The 24,621-nt window shown below is 38.9% G+C and overlaps 1 protein-coding gene across 1 annotated transcript in view; it reads left to right on the top strand.

The window, feature by feature from the left end:
• PLD5 (phospholipase D family member 5) overlaps window positions 1–24,621 on the top strand; it is a 167,363-nt gene that overhangs the window by 130,602 nt on the left and 12,140 nt on the right. Inside the window, exon 5 of the mRNA XM_059468744.1 lies at window positions 6,366–6,493. Within this exon, the coding sequence (XP_059324727.1) occupies window positions 6,366–6,493 (128 nt within the window). The remainder of the gene's footprint in view (window positions 1–6,365; window positions 6,494–24,621) is intronic.

The following is a 24,621-nucleotide window of genomic DNA, read 5'->3' as shown; positions in this document are numbered from 1 at the left end:
TTCCCACACTTGCTCTCTGCCTTCAGCTGTGTTTGAAAAAATTGTTTACTGCCATGTGGTGAGCTGGACTAGTGAATTGTTCTACATTTGATATACCTTTCTTATTTTTATGTATGTTTAACCTGGATCCATTTTCTGATCCAAATGATTCCCTGAAAAAACTCCTTCAGCACATCTGAGGGGGCAGTGGAGGGATGCAGAAGGGCTGCTGAAGATGACATCTGTTCATGCTACTATTTTCTGGGGTAATTTGTGTTGATTTTTTGGGGTTGGAGTTTTTTTCCCTTTTTTAAACATGACAGTTGTAGTTCTGTAGTACTTTGGTTTCAGAGAGAGCTGGGATTTGTAATGCTCATTTGTCACTATATTCCTTTTTCTTCCTGCTCTTTCCTGTCCACATTCTCAGCTCTTGACTTCCACAGCTGTGTGGCTGGAGCAGTTTATGGGGCTGTACCACCTCACAAACATTATTTCAACCCACTGACTGAGTAAAAAACAAATCAAAAAAGCAGTGGTGAGTGTAGAGGATATTTGCTCCCCTGATCATCCAGGGCAGAGCCCGTCAGCATGTTGCAGTCTGCTGGGGAGGGAAGGGAGCCAGGAAGAAGCTGGCACAGGGACTGGAGAGGGGGCTGGGAAGTCAGCTGGCAGCGATGGAGACCTCTCTTCTCACGTCCTCAGCTCCACAGGGAGATCCTTGACTGCAGCCTGTCTGCTCAGAAGAGCTCTCTTGTAGCAGCCTTTCTTCCAAGCTGCAGCCAGACAGGGACACGTGAGCTGGCTGGGGAGCGTGCCAGTGGAGATGAACAGCAGCAGCACACAGGAGGCAGAGTGACTGTGTCCCTGAACACCCACACCACAGCCCCAGGCATGTGAGCCCATCCATTGCAATCCCAGTGAGTGCTGCAGGCACCTGCGTCTTTCCAGAGAGAGATCAGAGGGGCTCATGGAGCTTTGGTCACAGATTCCTCTCCTGGGCTTTGATTTCCTCAAAATTATCTTTGTGTCAGTGACCTCAGATGCTGTAAAACAAGATAGTAAGCATTACAGTTAATTTTTGTGAAAAATACCTACATCAGAAACAGCCCAGTTTTCCTAAAGCCAGTGTTGAGAAGCTACATGTCCACACAGCTTATGGTTGATTGTGCATAGGGAATAAGTGTTTCTCATGCAGGTAGGTTTGAGTCTAAAATGGGCCAAGATGGCATGAATGTAAATATTATTACAAAAGCTTTCTGGAGATTACTTGGACTTGTGCTAGAATGTAATTTCTTTGAGTAATTATGATCTCATTTTTCATAAGTGTGACAATTGAATATAGAGCTGCTAGAGAAAAGACAGCAAGGTTTTGATTCTAGGCTGCTTCTTTTTTAATTTATTGTGTCTTTAGACTGATGAATAACACATAATCCTAGAGTGACAGGATTCAGTCCTGGCAGTTTTTTAAAAGGACGGGGGATATGTTTAGAGAGAGAGAAGCAGAGGGCAATATAAACAAAATGGCTGATTCAAAGTTAAGGTATTACCATCAGAGATTTCCCTAAAAGTACTTGAGTGTTCTCTTTTAAAATAAATCTGAATCATTAATCTTTCTGGGCCAGGCATATTTTTAAATTGCATTTCAAATCCAATATTCCATAAACACAGAAATAGTAAATAGTCTAGTTTGTCTTTTAATCATTCAGAGACTTAGTAAAAATAACTTTGTTTCCAAGTCGTGCGTTCTTCTGCTTTTGTATTTGTCTTCTTCTGAGTGGTGGCAGGTCATACTAATGGGGCTTCTGGAAGAAGTCCATACTTTTTGCAATCAGTTGAGAAAAAGCTTGAAAATTCATGGGGAGGTGATCCTCCACCTGGATCACTTGTGTCTACCCCCAATGAGGCTACTACTGCACCACTTGTGACAAATTGCATTGAAAACTCTGAATTTTTGTCTCAGTAGAATAAAAGTTATATTTATTCATGGGAGTACTTTGTGCTAAAGATTATTATCAAAAGCAAATAAATGAAGTTAAAGCATAAATTGCAAAATGTAGAGAAAGAGATATTTGTATCTATACAAATAAATAACTCTGGCTCTCCTTTTACTCCTAAAGTTATCCCCCTTATTTTTCTTCTTCTCTCATTGTAAAACAACTGTAGTTAAAGTAAGAAAGTTGTGAAGACAGAAGACCAATTTTAGGCATGGTACAAGCAAATGCAACTTCTGTTTCTTGGGCGTTATGTTTGCTAACTCCAGAGTAAGTTTAGCCTGTAACTGGTACTGCTGAAAACTGTGGCAAGCAGAATTTGCATGTTTGCTTTCAAGGCAGCTGTGATAATAGCAGCCTAAATAGTTGCTCTTTCTCAGTCTGCCTTACAAAAATGATTTACTGCATCCACTAATGAAGGAACTTGGCACAATGATGGCCTCAGTACAGGGACAGTATCCTAAGCTGCTCACAGGTGTTGGATCCAAAGCCTCAAGAAAGTGACAACTTCCAAAGAAGGTGCACCTTCTCCAGACTGTTCATAAACTTGATGTGGAGGCCGAGTGGCAGCCCTGTGAGTTCTGACCTCCTGCAGTCTCTCCCGTGAAGAAGAATCTCCCAGTTTATGTGACTGACTGGTGACCTTGCTTGAGCAGCAGGAAAATCCACAGCCACCTCACAGCTGTGACAGGAATGTAGCACATTCATGACAGCATCTATGTGATGAGCTCTTGATCAAAGGGTCCTGCCTAAAGTTTAGTGCTTTGCCTCAAATATGTAAAAAATGTCCTAGCTTTAGGTTCATAGAATCATTAAATGGCTTGGGTAGAAAGGGACCTTAAAGATCACCTAGTTCCAGCCCCGCTGCCATGGGCAGGCAGAGCTTCCAGTAAACCAGGTTGCTTAGAGCCCCGTCCAACCTGGCCTTGAGCACTTCCAGGAACAGCAAATCCACAACTTCTCTGGGCAACCTGTTCCACTGCCTCACCACCCTCACAGTAAGGAGTTTCCTCCTAATGTTTAACTCAAACTTACTGTCTTTCAGTTTGAATTCATTCCCCTTTGTCCTTCCTTCTTTCCAACATGCCCTTGGAAAAAGTCAACCTCCATCCTTCTTGTAGGCTCCCTTCAGGCACTGGAAGGCCACAATTATGTCACCATGAAGCATTCCCTCCAGGCTGAATAATCCCAATTCTCTTCAAGTTCCTATTCTTGAAGTCAAGCTTGCCCTGTAGCTTTCAGACATTCTTAGTGAAGTATCTGAGAGCAGGCAGCTAGACCAAACAGGATGTTGCTAGAAATTGTAAATGACATTTGCTTGGCCACCCCTCTTCTTTGGGATTACTTTGGGAGTTAGATTTTCTTTTTTTTTTCTATGGATGAAAAGTCAATCTTTCTTGCAATACTACTGATACTTTCTGTGTTCTTCCTCCATTATGAGACAAAGCTAGAGGCTAAGTTGTTGTCTGGCACTTCCCAGGAGCTGTGCTGACATCACATGCAGAAGGTCCAGGCTCTCAATGGCAGGATCCCCTCCATGCATCCCAGACTGCATCAGTCATCTACCTTACACAGTGCAAAAGAATTCCCCACCTAGAGGAAAAAGTACTCAGATAAATGTCTGTTATTTACAATATGCTTTGATCCCTACAGTGTCTCTTTTTTTGTGAGCTTTTTTACTGCAGAAAATGTGTCATCTGTCCCAGCCCTTAGAAGGCACAATTTTAAGGGACAGACAAATCCACTTGAGTTTTAAGTGACAGCACTGGTTTTCTGTAAGTTCTCAACCTGAATTTTAATCTCCAGTGAAACAAAATAGTTGGATTTATTTGGCATGTTTATTAGCAATCAAGCCTACAAATGTGCCCTTCTGGTTGAACTCAGTAGACTCACAGCTTTGTGTAATTGAGACTGCAGCATGACAGAGAGTTCTGTTATGGCTTCACATATTGATCAGTCCAATTTAATGTCCTCATGGGACCTGAACCACACTGGGGATGGTGGATTGTGTTGAAGGCTTGATTAGCCTGTTTTAACAAAGCATCTCAAGGGCTTCTGGAACAGGCAATTATCAATACTGATACACGTTTCCTTTCTTCAAAAGGTAGAGGCTCATTAATAGGCTGCACAACAGCTACTGTTTGCAACAAATGACTTTTTTTTAATTAACTTGGAGATACTGCTTCCTCACCTGTTCACTTACTAGTTGGCTGTTTCCAAAAGGAAAAGAAATTGGGTTGCAGGTTTTGATCTTACTGGTACATGTGATAGCAGTATCTTCTGCTCTGCTATATTCACTGTTTTGGTAATTGAAGCCTAGATTATATTTTAGAGTAATAGTCCCATCCCACTGCTTCTGCCCATGTCTGGGCAACCCACGCCAACAAATTCTGGTGTTTTACAACTTTTGAATTTTGTGTCAAGTTACTGATGATATCTGCTTTTTTTAATGTTAGTATTACTGGTTAAATAGTCTCCTGTTACAGCTTTGGCAGTCAGCATTTTTGTTTGTCACTGAATATTTCAAAAATGTTTTTAAATTGTCATTTTTTTTAGGTTCTCATTTATGAGAAGGAAGCTCATTGTTACTTCCTATTGTTTTATCTTTACTATGCAAAAATCCTAACATTTCATTTATAACCTTTTTGGTGTAGGTGTGTTGTGGGTGTTAAATTCATACTGCTCTTTAATGCTGCAAATTGGGTGTATGGAAAGAAAACATCATCAAGGCAAACTGCTTTGTTAAACCGGATGTTAAACACAGTTTTCAGATCACTAGCTGGAAGTTTAGTGCCTTACAGAATGGTCATCCTTAGCTAATAGCAGTTGCTTTTGTTTTGTTTATTCACCAGGAAACAATTTAAACCGTTTAATAGCAGCTATTGTGTTTTCTGATTTCTTTTCCATTTCACACTCATTTTCTCAATAATTAGCACAGTTCTGTTCGTTAATGCATGAATTGAAAGCAGCAGCAATACATTGCAAGGAAATTGGAAAAATCTTTGTTTCTAAGCATAGATGAGTGTGGGTGAGTGAAACATACAAAGAATTGGAAAGGTAGCTGGGTTGCACCAAATGCAATTGACCAGTGAGCCAAAGTCTGTAATGTGCTCAAAATGTTATTTTGTATGTTTCCTGCATCATGGTAAGTGGCACCTTTACCTGGTTTTTCTTCTTTTCTTGATGTCTGAATTTTTAGAATATTTTTTTCAAGGAAAGTTGCTGTTTTCATAATAATAAGGAAATATTTAGTACTGGTAGCTGTTGCCTAAAATTGCAAGTCAACTGTCTCTAAGGAGATAAAAAATAGGAAATTTGATTAAAAGAGATACATTTTAGTTCTCTATCTATCCTGGAATTCTTTAAAGTTGTGAGTCATTTTCAGCCGTTGCTGGAGTTCATGGTACTGGAGGCCCCATGAGTGTTTAATAGGAGATGGCTGGTACCATCACTGTCCCCCAGGCTGCTGTTTACTGTCAGTTCTTTTCCCTGCTTAGTCATGACTGAAATGTGAAGATGAGTGGGTTACTGTAAAATGTCTTCAGCGGTGATTAATTCAGATTAATCACCTAATTTTGCAAACACTGGAGCACTGAAAGAACAGTGATGGTGTGAGAAATCCCCCAAACTTACCTAATATTAAATATATTCTGGATTTAGTTCTGCAAACATACAGATGGGGCCAATTCAGACATGCCTAGTGATGCAATGGAGCCAGCAAGGAGTGCCTTTGATTTCAGTGGCCTATAGTCATTAATAAAACTGTGCCATTCAGAGTGGTAGGTTGAATGTCACAGATTGGCAGGATTAAGAGCAACTTCAACATAATTTTAGGGCTTTGCTTATTTCTTTAATTCTCCACCCATGTTCCTCTTGTTGGGGTCTGTTATGTGCCACAACCACTGCGGATACCTGCTCAAACCATTGCACAGGGGAGGAGGAGCAGAGTAGAGTCTGCTTTTTAGGCAGGGGTTTTAATTGCATTCATATTTTAAAGGTCATTACTGCAATATGTGGTTTATGCTAGAGAATAGAAATTTAGAAATGAACTATTTTTAGGAACATACAGTGCTGGGAAAAAAAAATAGATTATTTGATTCTAAAGTGGAAGGCAATTATGTAAACATTATAACACATGGAAATGTTCCCTATACCTGGGACATGCATTGCATAAATATTTCTTCATAAAACTGAAATAGATGTTAATTAAAGTCTTAAATATTGGGACAGTAACAATGTTTATCATTGTTTTTAAACCTTAATGGTATGTTTCATCATGCCCCTCGCTAATTTTGGAAACTGAGGCTGTGAAATGTGAAATAATTTCTTCTTTTAATAATGTAAATTATCTCATATTAAGTAATGCCATTTATTATTTTATCCTTAAATCTCTAGGTGCTGAAGTGTTGTATATGAACATGTCAGCATACAATGAAGGTCGGCTTCAGTCGTCATTCTGGATTGTTGATAAACAGCACGTATACATTGGAAGTGCCAGCCTGGACTGGAGATCGTTGGGACAGGTAACTGAATTGTAAAACTAACCCTATACCCTTTGAGACTATAATGAGGAAAAAAAGTAATGTTTTGAGGACACTTGGATAGCTTGACCGTTTACTGGCAAAACTGCTGGACTGCTGGCATCAAAAACTGTACTGCCACAATTTTGATGACTCTTCTGTGTTGGCAAGAATGTACTACTATAAATTTTGCTTCCTTTTATTATAACAGCTGTCTTCCATGGTTATGCTTGAATTTTAAATATTTGATTGTTTTTTATTGATTTCTGTGATGGTCATTATATGTTCCAGTTTATTTATTAAAAAAAAAATGGGAGCAAACCTATTGGTTAACAAACCACTTTGGAAACTCTGTTGTAATATCATGGGCAAGATGTAGTGCCTCTGATTTGCCATTTAACAAAGCAAACCCCAGATTTGGAAAGACTTCCAAATGGATAGTGGGTATTATACTGGAATACCCACTACCTTTGGGGAGGGTCAGATTTATGGGTATAGAATATCAAATAGCATAATGCTTTTGAAGGCTGAATGTATTAGAGAGAATTCCACATTTTTATTCCTCATAAACATGACAGTTGAAGCAGTGCTAAAAACTTTGTGCAGTCTGTGACCATTTTGAGGAATTCGTCAGTAACACAGCTTATTTACCTTTCTGTAGGTATGTGTGCCTTTTTTTATTTCTGCAACAGTTTCAGGGTTATTAGTGGCTGTCATGTTCATTTTTGCTGTATACCACTGACTGTGTGAGTCTGCTTTCAGCCACACTTACGGAGTGAAACCTGTACTTTGAGATCCCAGTAACTGAAAAGCACAACAGAGAGGGAAAAGCAGCAGTCCTAGATTGTTATTAGTTGCTATAAAAAAAAGCTTGCTTTTTAAATGTGAGCAGAATCTCAGAAACACAGGAATAATTTTGAACATGATAATGTTCTAATGATTTTGTAAAGAAGAACGTACGTCTTGGTTGTGCTGAACTTTATAATATTTGTTTTCAGCTAAGACTGGAAGTCTGACTAAAAGCAAATTAGCCAATTTAGTAAAGAAAGTGAATAAATGCATTTTTACTCCTCTTATGATATTAATTTACTTAAAATGTATGTTTACAAAGTAATCTGGACCAGAGGTAGAAAAAACAATGTTGTTAGAGAAAGTCTTGGAAAAGAGGATGTTGTATTTCCAGGCAATGCAATAAAATGCAGTTTGGGCTTTTGGACAGTTTAGAAAATGTTTTTACATTATCTCTGGCTCATGAGCTAAACTCTTCTGTCATAACAAAATAGCTCTTCATAGAATTTATTTAGCTTATAAACAGTTTGTCTTTGAAGCCTCTTCTATTTTGGGGTTTGAGTACCAGTAAAAATAATAAATGTGGGGGAAAGAAGCACATTTACCACACAGATAATTACATTATTTATATATTGCTTATGTATTTATAATCTTCATCACAGATTATACGATTCCATATAGGTTTACTCTTCTCATGCTGAAGTAAATCTTAAATCTTGTAACATACTTGCATTAAACTTTGATGCCAGTTACTTGTACGCCAGTGTTTCAAAAGTGATTCCTTGATGTTAATTTTATCACTCTTTCCTGCATGCATTTGGACTTGTTTTAATCTTATTGTCATATAACAGTATATTTTTATATGTAATTTTAAGATGAAGCTCAGAAGAATATTTGTACAATGCAAAAAGAAATCTCTCTGCATTACGGTAAAATAGAATCTGCTTTCAGTTAGGTGAGAAATGTATGCTGGGGTTTCAGAAGAGCCAAAGGAAATTAGATGCTTGGCTCCTGTTGACGGCAGATATGAGTGTCTGATTCCCTTACCCCAGAGCTGTAGGTTAATAAATCAGGGCAACTGTCAAAGAGATCTGATATGCTGTCCTAAAATAATAATCCGTCTTGAACTTTCCTTTTCATAATAAGCAAAATAAGCACAGAACTCTCTCATTTTATTTTGAGTCCTTTCCTCAAGCAAAATTCTTTGCACATGTGTGGGACTAAATCTTAAAACCCACAGTGAGCTGAGCCCTCACTGGGGAAATGTATCTCCCACGGGTTCTCATTATCAGTGTCAGTATAGCTGCAAATGAGGGATCAGCTCCTTGCCTTCTCTTTCTCACTTTCCTCTATTGTCCCTTTGCCTGATACTAAAAAAAAATAAAAAAACACAAAAAAACCAAAAACAAACAATAAAACAACCAAGTCTGTTTAGCATCATTTGTCTCTTAGGAGGCTAAATCAAAAGCTGAAACAAGCATCATTTGTCTCTTAGGAGGCTAAATCTAAAGCTGAAACAATAATTTAACTTTTAACAGATCCATGGAAAACATCATCAGGACTTAGGGTTTGCAGTATTTGTGGAGAATTCTTTGTGTTTATAAGCTGGATACTATAAATAAATCACATATGAAGCTTATTTAGTTTTGTTGCCATTTTCTTGACTAGCCAGCACTGACAAGAAGCAATGAGAGTATTTTCTTAAAAGTAAATTTTCTGCATCAAGGAGAGATTTTCATATGCTGCAGATATTACTTAAGAATAGCCTTTAAAGTTGCAGATATCCTGTGCCTCTGCTGGCAAAGTTTTAATACTTGCCAAAGTCTCAGCTTTGAAATTATGAGCAAGGATAAGAGCACATTATTACTTTTCAAGTAAAACTGTGTTTCAGTTAAATTGCAAGTTCATCAAACTGTAGTAATTCTAGCTGAAATCATCTATGCCAGCTATCTGCTTCAGTCTGAAATCAAACCCCACAGGGAAATTTAAAGTACGTTTTTAGAGTTCCTGAGAGCAGGATTTTACAAAAATAGGATGGTTTTTTGTCCATAGTGGAATATTTTGAATTTTTCTTTGTACATGTCTGGATTTCTTGCATCTTTTTCTATTTTTATCGATATATCCAAAGATTACCTAATTACATAACCCATTGAAAGTTGAGGATTATGAACAACCAGAGTTTTGCTACTTTCTTAGATATAGTAAGCTCTGTAAAATTTTACCAGTGAAATCATCTAGCTTCTTGCTGGTAAATTTATACATACTGAGAAAAGGTTAAAAAATTAGTCACTCAAACATGCTTAAAAGTGTGTATGTATACTGATTAATTTTTTTCCTGTGGCTTGAACTAATGGCAATCAAGGTGCTGTATTCTAGTTTCTAGCTCCTTGACCCAGTAGCTTATTACTAATTCATAAAAGAAATTGGTTATATAAAAATTGTTGCAATCCATAAGCTAATGAAACATATCGTATAGTTCCTTTGTTCCATGACTCCCTCCAATAATTCCAGCAAAGCTTGAAAATGCATTTATCTCCTTAATTCTGTTAAGGAGCATGAGGTTTGTAATACATATGAACATTTCTGGAGCTTTTTATACTAACAACATTTTTGGAAAAGTTTTATTCACGCATGAATAATTGAATCCAGTGGGCAAACAACTGTAATGGATTAGTTGAGCCACTTCAGAAAAATGCACTTATGTGCAAAAAATAATCAGCTTTTGGAAAATGCTATTACTGCAAATTCCTGAAACAAGTAAAATTAATCCAATTGTCTTCACTGGAAGTGAAATCAGGCTAATATTAGCTAGTCTTGTTGGCAAAAAAAAAAAAAAAAATAGTTGAAATTATGAATACCACCAGTACCAGGTAGTTGAGTGTATGTGTGAAGGTTAGTGATCAAATTCAAACCTTCAAGGTCTCAAGTAGAAGCTTGCTGTTTGCTCCCTGGAATTGTGGAGTCTGACTGTAAACATCTGGCCTGAAGGGAAGTGACTTGTCTGGGGCTCCAGGAGGAAGTGGTCTTGACACTAAGGAGGGAGACCCGAACGGAAAATGGTGAAGTTCCTGACTGAAGGAAAAGTCCTTAAAATGGGAGAGATCCTGGAGATTAGAGAGCTGTGGGTAAGATGGAAGGCAGGGGATGCACCAAAACCACAGGCTGGTGATGCCTGAGACGGGTGAGCAGCCATGCAGCAGCGATGCACCCAATGTTCTGCTCAGCATCTGGGGCCAGCAGCCCCTTCCCTGCAGGAACAGAAGATATGGATGGATGGTGAAATATAATCAAGCAGTACCAGAAGTTCCCATTGTGTTGGTTCTTAAACAAATCCCAATATCTAGAGCCACCTCAGGTAGTCATTTGTCATTTGCTCTCTTGCCTAGCCAATCTTGAAAACATTACCTCAAAAATTCCTGTTTAAATTTTGGCTCAGCTGATGTTATGGCAAAGTTCCTAAGCAATGTTTTTTTCTCTTAGTTGTGTAAAAACTACTAGCAGAGGATTTTTGTTTCTAAGATGCCTCTTAAGTCCCATATATTTATTGCATTGTTCATTCTTCTGATCTTTTAAATTCAGATAAATTTAAGCTGAATGGCCACTAGACTTAATTTTTTTTAAGTACCAAAAACAACCAGGCTGTAAAAAATCACAGGAATTTTTAATCCTTTTAAAGAATTAAAAAATCCAACCAGGCTGGGAAACATACTTATTTAAGGACAAAAAATAACCAAGTGATATTTTTCTCATTTTCCCATTAATTTCATGTCTCTGTTGGATTCTTTGTGTGATTTGTTTCACCAATATAAGTAAGACTTCAGAAAGGCATTTGATTTCTCTTAATCTTAAAAAACGATCAGGATTTCCTTGTCAGTTTCCTCTCCATCCTCCTCTTACTCTCTTGTTGTTATAAGTTACAAACTGCTAATTTTATCTACATAATTCAAGGCAACTGGGTAATTAGATAAACCGTCCCAACATTTTTTGTCAGGTTGGTGTTTAATCTGAGGAGTTAGTTTTTATTTGATGCACCTAAGATGTTAAATAAAATCCCAAGGGGGCAAAAGTACTGTAGAAGGTGAAATGTGACAGTGTGTGAATGAGAAACTCTCTGTGAGCTGTTTTTTCCTTATGGTTTTTAGTACTTAAAACATACTTGTCTCATTAGTATTGAGTCCTACAGCACATGAAAGTTGTAGCCATTATGAATTTTTCAGTTACATTTGAAGGATAAGGAAAGTTTTTCATTTATTCTCTTAATAATTCAGTTGAATCAACAGCCGAATTAGCTGAGTTGGAGAGCTATGGGAATTATTCAAAAAAAAGATCTATTAAGCTTCTGTAGATATGGTAGATAAACTAAGTTTTGTCTTTTACAATAAATATGAATAATCAAGTGCATACTTACAGCAAAATTATATTGGATTCTGAAATTTGTGAAATCAATAAGCCTGTACTCACTAGGAAAACAAACAAAAAGGCAGGGGGAAAAAGGGAGGGAGGAAACCCCCAAAACTTAAGTTGATCAAAAGATAGACATTTTCTTTGTGTCCATTTTAAGTAAAAACTGATGAGCCAATATTTTATTTGTTTTTGTATGAGTCTGTTTTTTGAACTAAGATGTAGGAAGGCTTGCAGCAAGATGTCTCCAAGAGCGCTTGGAGTGTGTCTGCTTGTCTTGCCTGTTATCACCCAACAGGACAGAACTGGTTTGAGAAATAATGGGGGTTTCAGTTAAGTTCTTTGGGCTGTCCTTCCTGAAATATAGAGAAAAGGAGACAAAAGCAGCAGTTTGAATTCATCTGTACCATCTTCTCCTCTAATCTTTTGTGACAAAAAGACTGATAAAGCCCAAACTCTTTCACATCCTACTCTGAAATTACAGAAGTTGGTAAATGATGGTATTCCAGGTATTAAGAGCTGCATTTGAAGGAGCAGGTTTGGGGCAATTTATGTTTCCGGGAATACTAGAGGAGCAACCCTTTCTTGGATTGTGCTGGGTAAAATCAATTGGAAGCAATCCACAGGGTTCTTTACTCAAAACTCTCATCCCAATTATATTGATGATACTCATAAGGAGGAGATACAGCTCAAAGGCCACACTTAATGAGGGACAAAAGTCGCCTCAGAATTATCCCTTCCCCTGGTCTTAATTTCTGGGAATATGGATTCTAATAAAAACTTTCCCAAAATTCAAGAACCTGTGGAATGCCAGGAGCAAATGCAATTTGTGTTTCTTTTTATGTATCTCTCCCAGGGAAAGGGGAATGGTGGTTTCCACAAATTGTATCATTGAACACTGTCTTTTCTATTTATTTGTGGGAAAAACATTGTCCTCCAATAAAAGCAATATGTAATAAATACTGGATTTCTATATATCTCAAAAATACATCATGATGATCTTGTTTCCAGCTTCCCCAAAATCTTGCCATAGCAGAGCCACCTCTCAAAACTGATCACTGAGACAGAATCTGCACATTTGCAATTTCTATTGATGATCTTTACAGAACTCATAGAGCAAAAGTACTCTGTAATCAGTCAGTTGTTTTTCTGAATTTTATCTGAGTCTCTTGAAGTTATGTAATGGTGCATCTGGTCCTTTTGAGATAAGATATTTTGTCTGACATAGAAATCCATCTTTTCAGTCAAGCAAAAGTTAAATTGAGAGTTTCCATTTGATACCGTGTTGTGCTAGTATGAATTACAGATTTGTCCCTAATGTGCACTTTGTCAGTTTTTCTCATATTCTTCTAATAATTTGCTTAATTTTCTTACTGTCCCAGTGGTGTTCAGTATCATGTTGCTTTTAGTAAACTGAACACAGTCTCAAGTGTCCTATAACATGAAACAAGGCTCTTTCAACTTTGTTGTCCACTGAGGTTCAATCAAGCTCAGATGGGTAAATAATAGACTGAAAGTACAGGCAGGATAATACTGCTGGATTCTAAATTCGTGTTTCTGGGTTAATAAATCTCTCTTATATAAGACAGAGAGTATCTTCTTCTAAAAAGTTTTGATATGCTGTTACCCATGTGATCCAATTCTTAAAAAAATCCTCATGGGTTTTCTGTCTATGGGATCATTCCCTGAGCTAGCTAATATTTTAAAGATAACAGAAAAGTGGAACCTGTATCTTCAAGCATAGGTAAATGAGGCAATATGGGAAGAAAGAAGGCATAGGGAGATATTACAGAGCTATACTGACAATTACTTCTTTTAGTAATTTATTGCTTAAACTATTTATTACTTTTTTCTTTTTCCTGCTGCATAGAATTCTAGTTGTATTGTGAGAACTTTGCTATGATGCTATTACAGCTTGTCCTTCAAAGGACAAGTTGAAAATACTTTTATTATTTTCACTAAGAGCTTTTGCCTAGGGTTTTTATCTTTGACCAAATCTAGAGCACTTTCATGGCTGATACATATCTCCAAAATTGCAGCTTTTCTATTTCTTTCCTCTTTTAATTTTTTTTTGTCCCCCAAAAGTTAGGGGACTGGGAGAAGATACTCTTGTAAATGTGCAGATCTCACAGCATGAATTTATCATAGTATAAAGTTTGCATTTTTGGAAGTAGAATGTTTTGTTTGATTCTTTAGCTGAGATTCTTTAAGTGTTTTTTTTCTTTGTTACATCCAGTAAATCAGGACAGTCAGTGTTGCCCATTATGCTTACTCTGCTTGAAACTTAGTGCTTATGCATCCAGTATTTACAGATAAATACCAGTGAAGCAAAAGGACTGTTCATCTCTTGCTCACCATTGCTATGCACTGCTCACAGAGGGCTGGTTAAACCTGGGCAGGAACGTGGTAATGTGGCTGTTCCACTTGTGCCTTGTATGAGCTTCATTGCTGCCATTGGTTCCTCCTTACTGCTGTGGGCTTCTGGTTGTGTGATTTACTGACTGAAAACAGCATGGGATCTATATCTTCACCTTGCAGTTGGAGCCAGAAAGTCCTCTTAGCTTGGCTAGTTTCTCTAGGTGCAGTGCTGATTCCCAGCTCTGAGGAACTCAGAATGTATTCCCCTTTGTCATACTTCTCCCACTGCCGTGCTCCATTCTCACATGCACCAATGTATCATCTGCATTATGTGTCTGTATTTAGTGTAGGAGAGGGCAAAATACATCAACAGTTTGTTGCATGTTTTTATTTGATTTCTGTTGACTGTAGGAATATGCTCATCATTCTGTTTCTGACCTTTGAAACTACTGATCTTGTCTTTTTGATTTTTTTGTTGATTTTTCAGTTGCTCTGAAAGTTCTGTGAAACAGGTTTATCTACTGTTGAAATAATCAATAGTAAATTGAAAATCAGTAAGTAATAAACCTTCAGAGCAAACTGATGGACTATTTGGTTTGAACAGATAAACTGACTTCTTTCCAAAGGAAAGAATGGCATGGCATGGCATTTTCAGGTACCTGAATATTGCTGAATGCCAGGCTTAATGTGAGTAGATTTAGATTGGATTTTAGGAAGGAATTCTGTACTGTGAGGGTAGTTGGGCATGGAACAGGTTGGCCCAGAGAAATTGTGAATACTCCATCCCTGGAGATGTTCAAGGACAGGGTGGATGGGGCCCTGAGCAATCTGGGCTAGTGAATGGCATCCCTGCCTATAGCAGGGGGTTGGAATAGATGATCTTTATGGACGTTTTGAATGCAAACCATTCTATGATTCTATTTTTTTCTCATCTTTTTTTTTAGTTGCTGTGGAAGTCCTGTGAACAGGTTTACCTGCTGTTGGAGTAATCAAGAATAGATTGTAAATCAGTAAATAATAAACCTGCAGAGCAAAATTATGGAATATCCATTTTGAATTGATAAACTGTCATCTTTCCAGAGTAGCATGGCATATTCAGGTAGTTGGATCTCCAAAACCCAAAGGAAAATAGGAGGTTCTTTCTCCAGTAAAACTAACCTCATAATCATTTACTTACTTTTTAGTACTTGTCATACCATTACTATGTCTTAATTAAGAGTCAGATGTTGCAAAGAGAGTATGATTGGTTCTGGTTTATTACTGGTCCCTCAGATACTTGACAAATGATATCAGTTTACTAGCATTATCAGACTTGAGAATTTTGGATGGGTTCTAAAAGTGTTTAGGGAACTGGAAACATGCAGGAATTTGCTGCCAGGATACAAACTGTACACCACTGCACACAGGATAGATCATCCACAAAAGTACATGCAAAAAAGGAGACAGCTTTTAAAACCTCTTCTGCTATCTTGAAGCAAATCCTGGTGAATAGACAACACTGGTGAGGTGTGATTGCACGAGTCCATGGCCTAGGGATAAGGCACAGTAGCCTAAGAGTTAAGTTGTTGAAATGTATAAAAACTGTTTGAGAGGATCTCCCAGAAATTGCATCACAAGTAGCTCACCTGGCAGTTGTCTTGCCTTTAAAACAAATCATCATAAAGGAAATGGTCACAGAGATGAAAATTGTTTCTAGGCACATCTCTGCAGTGATCTACCCAGGGGTAGTCTGAAATAACCAGTAAACTTACAGGGATATAAAAAAGGCAGTAAATCCACCACTTTCCCAAAAATTTTATTTATGTTATGGTGAAAGAAAACTTGTTTGTTTAACCTCAGCTGAATCTCTGCTGGGGGAGCTAATGCACCACAGTCTATTCTGTCATCTTCCACAAGAATTTGCTGGCAACTAATCTTGGTCAGTGATGTTAACAAATGGAGGCAGATTCCTCTCAGAGGGATTTAGATATTAGCATACCCCATCAGATCAGTTTTGTTCAACTAAACAATTAAAATAACAACATTAAAATAATCATGAAAGTGTATTCCCAATATGTGATTCCACCCACACACACACACTTTGATATTGCACAGATGACAGTTTCCCCCCTAGAAAAATGTCTTCATTCAGAACTGCCTTAACTCCAAAAGGTTCCCAGATGGAGCCCAGTCACCTTCTGCTTGAAAGTTTGAATCCTTTCATGGAAAACTGGATTTGGTATTGTCCTGTGAAAAAGACACACAGTAAATCAGGCTGAAATACCATGGCATAAATCTCCATGAGTCAGGGTAAGGAAGGACAATCATTTCAGTCATTTTATAAAAGACAAATGATTCTGCAGTTCAGAATAAAATCTCATCTTTCTATACCCATAAGTCATCAAGCAGAACAAAATAGACTCTGACAAAGCATTCCTTCCATATGAATGTGCAGCATTAATGTCATCACTAACCTTTTCAGATTTTGATACTGTCATCATAAGCATCAAGGCCTGGTTTAGAAGTCATCATGCAGTCACCTTCCTTAGCTTTTCTATGCAAGCAGCAGTCATCAAAACAGTGAAGTCACTGACGTTTCCCTGGAACTGCTCAGTGGAAAACTATTAATCCCTGCATGAGGGAGGTGTATTGGGCAGGCAGCCCTGCAAACAGAGTTGTTAAGTGTGTCTTCAGAGAACTGCGGAAGTCAGGAATCGTGACACTGGACAGACAACTTTTTCTAATCAGTATGATGAATTACTAGGCATTTCTTTCAAACGTAGTGCTAGAGCACCTCACAAAAAATAGCTGAAGAAACTCACCCTTTTTAGCCTGGTGAAGAGATGACTGAGAGGGGATTTCATCAGTGTCTGTAAGTATCTCAAGGGCGGGTGTTGAGGATGGAGCCAGGTTCTGTGTGGTGGTGCCAAGCAATAGGACAAGAGGCAATGGCCAGAAATGGATGTACAGGAAGCTCCACCTGAATATGGGGAAGAACTTTACTGTGTGGGTGTCTGTGCAGTGAAACAGATTGTGCAGAGAGGTTGTGGTGTCTCCATCACTGGAGTTATTCAAGAACTGTCTGGGTGCCATCCTGTGCAATATGCTCTAGGATGACCCTGGTAGGAGGGAGGCTAGACTAGATAACCTCCAGTGGGTCCTTCCAGCTTTACACAGTCTGTCATTCTGTCTTCCCAATTTTACAGTTAGAGTCAGGAGGCAGAAATACGATGTATTAATTTAGCTACAATTTTTCTTCCTAAGAACCTATATCAGGATTGTATCTTTACAAGACAAATTGCTTCCATGTTGAAGCAGCCAGAAACCTCACAAATATCTAAGATGGTTACTCAAGAAAAAAAGGACAAAGAGCACAGTGGATTTCTAAAATAGATTTTCATATTGACTAGCCATTGTTCTCAGGCTGCCTGTGTACCATTTGACTAAATTGCCTTATGTATCTAAACTGCTTGGATTTCTAGCTTACCTCAAGGTCCTGTACACTGAATTTAATCAAGGCTCAGCCAAAAATTAATTGGTGCCTTCGGCCCTCTGCTTACACCATGAAAATGGGTTTCCTATTCTGATCAGGTAGTCTGGTAAAGCTCAACAGTTACAGCAATAATTCATATGCAATGTCATTGTCCCGGTTTGTGTCCCCAGCATGCGTGCTACCAATCTCTATTCAGTTTGCAAAAGGAAAACCCACTGTGTGTGTCAGTAACGTTATAAATAATGCATCCAATTAGTCAACTACATGCTGTTGCATTTCCCTGAAGGCCATGGATCTGAAAGCCCCAAAGAAACTGTGTGCTTTGAGAGAAATGTTTAGACATAAATACTGCCCTTACTCTGAGATGAGCCCTTTGCACTCTCCTGTCTCTGTTGCACAGCAGAAGACATGTGCAGGCTGCCCTTTGCAGCATTGCCTGGCATGAGAACAAATGCTGAGGGCTCCTGCTGTGATTTCCTGCTGCGTGGGGAGACTGTGAGATAAGGGCAGACAGGACAGCCTCTGGTGCGGGGGAGATGGAAAGAGGCTTCAGGGAGGTGCACACATGTAGGTGGTGATGGGGAGTCCAGCCCTTTTCAGAAGCTAGCAGGGTCTTTCACTTCACCTGTTAGTTTTCTTATGCTTCTGCTGGAGAAGGGAATTTTTTAATGTCATGTGAATGACACCAAGACTGAAATGTAATGCAGCTTGCCAGCAGTGAGATGGGAGGCCAACACAACATGATCCTTTTCTTTCCAGCCTGCACTTTTCTTTGACAAAAGGAACGAAATTGTTTCAAAAGAGAAACAGAATCAAATTAGAATTCTCATTAATTAGATTTCCTGCAGTAAAACAAGAAATAAATCAAACATGATCCTAGAAAAATGTTTTCTTGCAGTTGCAAGCTTCCATTTCCCCTAAAGAAGACACTTGCGCCTGCTTTGAGGGGGTAATGTAACTATAAACTGAAAATTCATTTGAAAATTATAAATTAGGCTGTGATTATGCCAAGTGATATTAATTATGCTGATAGATTATATGGCAATGATTTTTTAACTGATTCAGTTCTGCTTCTGGTTTGCTCTGACAATTAGCCATGTGTCAGGCTTGGTTTGTTAGTGAGCTTAAACAACAGCAGTACAAAGCCCAGACTTGCATTCACAATTCTGTCATAGGGTCTATGTAAACATCATCACAGAGAGGTCCATGGCTTAAACAAACTATATTTGATTTTTTTCTGCAAGCAAATTTATTTTTGCTGAGTTTTTAGTATCAATAGAACAGATGGCTGAAAAGAAAAATCGTGATGGGGTTTCTTTCTAATGTGATGAGGACACAGGGGATTTCTACTTTGAATATGCATTGCTACCTCTTCATCACAAAATTCTCTTTAAACCACACTATTTTAAAATAAGCCCCTATTCTGCCTGGATGCCTAACTTGCTTTGTGTCTCAGCAGCAGTATTTTTCAGCAGAAATGAAATGCTAAGCCTATCTTTTTTTTTTCTCAGCATGGTTTTCTTAAGATCAGGGTGCTGTGAAAAATAATGGTGTGGCTGAAGTGAAGTGAAAATTAGTAGAGCATCACAATGCAGTTTTGTGTTCTTTGCCTATGGACCACTGAAAAAAAAAGAGAATACAAAAATTAGCAGCTCATCAAAGATCTTCTCTGCCTTATCATAGCAGTTTTTTGTCACTAGGTAATATTAGTAAAAATAACATATGAAGTTGTAACTTCTTGGGACTTTTATTCTGCATGGTCTACAGTTCCAAATCTATGAAATGTACTTTCTGAAGGTGAGAATTAAAGACCAGTTGACTGCTGTTGGCTGACAATTCAAATTTATCAACTTCAGTGGTACAGTCAGTCCACTTATACCACTTCCTTTCCTTTGGTGAAAACTTGTCATGGTTTTATGCGGACATTCAGTGCCAATGCTGGGTGCACTCTCTATCAAATGCATCACCTTTTCTTGGTCACATGCTAAGATTTATTTCCAGACAGTGGCTTGAGTGACAGTTTTCCATTTTCAGTGATAGATTGAGTTTCTGGCTCAGGTTGAAATTCCATTTTTTTTGTCAAGTGGAAGGGCTTTTTTTCTAGTTCATTAGAACTTCTACCTGGCAATTATTTTCAAATTACTTAAAACCTACATGATAGAAAATTAACCTTTACCCTTAGATGACGGAAATGTAAAACCTACAAAACTCTAGGACATAGGCCAGGCACAAGAGAGATCCAAGTGCAAGACCCACAAGGTGATTAATTTGAGAATGGTTGAGAGCTGAATGTAAGATTTTAAAAATACCATAGATTCAGTAAATTGTCTATAGAAAACAGGAGTTGCACAATTAAACAATTAAATAGTTAATCTCAAAATTTAATCTGTTTGAATTCTGTAAGTAATATTCAAAAGCAATTTGTCACTGTCAAAATAACAGGGAATTCAAGTAAAAACATTTATTGTGCCCTAGATGATTTCTGACATCCAAAGATGCTGTTAATTTAGATTTATTCACTTTCCAATGGTTTAAGCTAGACACAGTTTTATTAACTTCCTGAGAAAACAGTGCTTTCCCATTTGTATTAATGTTTTCTGTTTAGTGTTTCCCAATATCAGCGTAGCTCCCATTTTCTTAGCAAAGGAAAAGAAAAAGTGGAACTTGGAGCAGAAGCAGGACTGTGCTCTGTGGATTTGGATTTCACTAAATTACATTAGATTTTAACATAAAGTATGAAGTCTCTGTACCGTATCACTATCCAAGCATAGGAGGAGGATTTTTGTCTCAGGAGTGTCAGGGTAGGTTGCAGTTTCTAGAGAAGTGTTAGCTGAGGCACATCCCTTTGCTGTTGTGGTGCACTGTAATACCTGCAGAGGTTTTGTGAGAGAGGGGCCAGGCAGTGCTGCAGCCTTCTCAGCCTGTTCAGCATCAGGCTGCACGTTTGGCTTACATCAAAACTGGGCTGCCTGAATGGGGTCGTTACACCGAGTGCATTTGTGATGAGCACTGCTCCTGTCAGCCTCTTCAGCCAAGTGTGCTAGAGCAGTCACAGCAAACAGCTCTGCACAGAGAAACACTTCTTCCCTTTCTCAAATCTCTGACTCTCTCTCTGTTGATGGTCACTCCCATCAGAATGTCCTTCTCCTCCTGCACTGCTGCCACAGGCCACCCCTCAGCTGTCACCTGTGCCTGGCATAGGGTGGGCACACAAATCTGCTCAGCAGATATTGGTAAAGAGAGGTAAAGAATAGATGCACAGAGACAGCCTTGAGTGGTGCTGTGTATGATTGGGGAGTATTCACTCAGTATTAAAGGATACCACATGAAAACATAAGGGAGGCCTGCAGTAAGGATCAGGTAAGCCTGCTAATGAAAAAGAAAGTATGTTTGGAGTTCTGGGTAACTGGATAATTAGAGCATATTTTATAAAAAGATTAGTGTACCAGTGTAAATATCTGTGATTTGTCTTAAGCTGATAATGAATACATTGTATATTACTTTTATTTAGAAGCTATTGAAATCTGAGGCTTTAGTAATTGCTTATCAGTATGGAGTGCTTTTTGTTACTGCATTAGTTTGCCCTGTTGTGATTCTGGCTTTGCTCAGTCATTCATTTAGAAACTCGTCATTAAAAAAATCAGAGGCTCAGATGCACAATTAAATACATTTTCAAACACAGGCAAATGACAGATGCATACACTATCCTGTATGCCAAAAGTCTACTTTAGTAAACTTCGTGTGCAATGGGCTACCTGTAGTTAATCCCTAGTTTCTGTAACACAGGCAATGGATTCCTGGCATCCGCCAGTTGCCAAAGCTTTTGGGCAAGTGGGAATTCATGCCTGAGGAGAGCTGCCTGTTGTTTACAGGATCAGGTTTGGGTGTGAACAACTACGAAAAACTTTTTCTTTAAGCAAGGGGTTTTCTAGAGCTTCCTGCTACATTTGCCACAACTCAGATACTGCAAGCTGTGAACCAGATTGTGGCACTCTTATGTAGGTCAAATAGTACCTTGCCTACACAGCGGGGTTGTCTCTCAGAGTGGAGCTCAAGGCAAATATAAAAGGAGCTGTCTGGTCTGCACAGTGCAGGGTAAGGACACATGGAACACCCTCTCTTGCCCGTGACCCAAACGTACCTGAAAAGTCCTGCTAACTCTGTTTCTCAGTGTAAGAATCTTACAGTGCTCTGTGTTCACTGCCTGGATTGTTCAGGTTCTTTTCCCATGTTTTTTCTTCCTTTTGCATAGGATGCCTATAAACGTACATGGAAAAAGAATAAGGAAAAATTCCTGTTTGTGAAATGCTGCTTTTTGTCCAATTTAGGAAGGAATTTCTCTTCTTGTCATAAAAATTACCATTTTTCTATCTAGGCCATATTTATTACTTTTCATAGCTTAACTGAGATCTGTAGTTAGAGTATCACTGTACAGTGGGAGGAAACCACATTTCTTAAGCCAAGTATAATTATTCACTCTTCTGATGCTTTAAGAAAGCCCTTATTGGCACGGAAGTCGAACAGTAATTTCATAGTTTTTAAGAGTTGCTCTACACAAAGGTAAATGGCATGGGGAAAAACAAGGAAAACCAGCTCCTATATTTTCCATTCTTTGATTAGAGCATGCATGGTATTTCTTTATAAAGAGGAGAAGAAATCTGCTCAAGAGAGGACACAAAATTCTCTGTGCAGATAACCATTCCTTTCCCCAGTCCCTGGCACATGCCCTGGAAATGTCACTCACAAGCAACTGTACAACTTTACCTTCCAAAAACTTTTGTTCCATTTTGAAGTAATCAATTTGTGACTCCATATTTTCATTTCACATTTATCTTCCTTAGTTTCATTAAGCTTTTGATTTTTTGAGATCATCTTCACTTTAATTTTTAGTGACATTTTCATTACTGTATTAATTGCTCTTAAAACTGGAGATGGAGAAATACTTCCCTTGCCTGAAGAGCTTCTGCCCTGAAGGGTTTTGCCTTAACAGACACCTCAAATGATGCATAGCTGAAGGTTTCCATGATGACAAGTTCAGGGAACAACACTCAGATTTTGATTCTTACAATATAGATGGGTTTTTCTGCTTCTCCTCTTGAGACTACTAAAAAAAAGTCTGTAATGACAGCAGCTCTCAAACAGAAGAGGAAGTCTTTTCCCTTATCTAGATGTCATACCACTTCATACTAAATCTGTCACTACCAGATTCCTGCTGCCCCCTGTGCCTCCAGGATTATAAGGCTTCATGATTAATAGGAAGAAGAGCAGTTTCTCCTCACCTCAGAGTATGGGAGTAAAACTAGGCTCAGTATATTCTGAAACAGGTTTTTTTTTTTTTTGTCTCCAAATTTACTGGGGCTGTTACACAAGAAAGGAGGCTGGTGGGGTTTTACTATGTACATGTATTGTTTGCATTTCAAGGGAATATATCACCCTAAAGCTGAGAGGGTCACAGAGTGACAGGCTGGCATCGAAACTGGTTTCTTAAGAAAATTCGGTTTGCGCAACAAGCATCAGAGTCGCTGTCTGCCCTCTTCCTATAGCTTTGAATCTACTGTTAGGCTGAGTTAAATTTGAACTTAAGTTCATAAAAGCTTAATGAAAACAGGCAGCAGAGGATATCTGTGTTTTCCCAGCGAGGGAGAGGAGCTCTTCCTCTATCATGTATTAGGGACTCCCGTGGGGAAAAGCTTCAGAAGCAGGAAGAGCTTTGATCAGTGCTTTGAGAAGCCAGCTGCAAGACGCACACCTTGGGAAGGCAGCGTTCATTGCTGGCTGTAACCACACCTCCGGGTGGCTTCCCTGCAGCCCGTGGTTTGAGCCTGCTCCCTGCCGGGGGGCGGCCGCACCCAGCCGGGCATCCCCGCGGCTCCGCGGCCGCTCCGGGGAGGCTCCGCTCCCTGCGCTCCCCGTGGGGAGAGGCCGGCGCTAGGGATGCCTAACGCTTCCTTTGACACCCCGCAAAGGGGGTGATCTGTGACAGGGGCATTTAACAAAACCCATTAGTGCCCCTGGCTCCCTCCCTATCTCTACACGAGGAACCACTTAGGCAGAAGGGCAATCTCAATTCACGGGGAGGGGACGCACTGCAGGCACTCCTGATGCGAGGAGAGTTGCTCATGCAGATGCAATCCTGGCAGCTTCTGGTGTGGAGTGAGGACCCTTTCATCTTTACTTTTAGTAGAATGGATAAAGCAGAATGGTAATAATGGGACTGATAAATGAAAGGAAAACTGTAACCACATAATTATGTCAGAATCAACTAACAGCCATGAAAAGCCGATTAAACCACATTATGCAGATAGATGTAACAGAGTACTATTAGCAAGTCCTCTGCAATGGCATGCCTGGCAATTAAGAGAGCTGTATTGGCAGCACACAGTGAAAACAGTGCTAATGTATAGTTAAAAATATTTGGAGACAAATAGTGCCCAGACTATGGGGACAGCCTAGAGCTGAATATAGGAGCATCCTCGAAGATACCAGAACCCAGGGGAAAAATTAAAGATGTTATTCCAAATAGATTCTTCAGCTTGAATGTTGGTCATATTTATATTTAGCATCAAAATTAATTTACTGGCTTATCCAGAAATGAAAGACTGCAGTACGGTATGTCTGGTTTTCCAACTCTCTGCAAATTTCAAGTTGTGCAGGCTGACTGATTAAAGAAACTTGCAGAAATATTCTGATTTAGATAGCAATAAGATTAGGTATTGTTCCTGTGATTACAACTATTTGGCAATATTTCGGAACGAGATAGCTCAGTGTTGTGTATCCTTAGGGATGTGGTATTTCCAGGTCAGGGACATGAAGAATGTGTCACCCATAGAATTTCCTTCTCACTGGAGTATTGTGTTCACCCACCACAGAAAGAGTCAAGGTTCAGTTCTATCCTTCACTTTCCCTCTGCCGACTCCTGCAGAGTGTTTCTCATCTGCAGTCAGGGAGAATTGCACTGGAACAAGCTCTGAGATATCATCAGGGGTTCAGAGTTCCCACAGGCTTTACAGAAAGATATGCTTTTACCAGAAAGTAGTCTGTGTAACTGTGGAGATCTCATCTAAGGGAATAACATCAGTGGGAGTATTTTGGATTGAAAGGGTAAGCATGC

This window comes from Ammospiza nelsoni, chromosome 3, assembly GCF_027579445.1.
Source record: "Ammospiza nelsoni isolate bAmmNel1 chromosome 3, bAmmNel1.pri, whole genome shotgun sequence".
Lineage (NCBI taxonomy): Eukaryota > Metazoa > Chordata > Aves > Passeriformes > Passerellidae > Ammospiza > Ammospiza nelsoni.
Note: the sequence above shows the minus strand (reverse complement) of the source record. Positions and strands in the feature narration are given on the sequence as shown.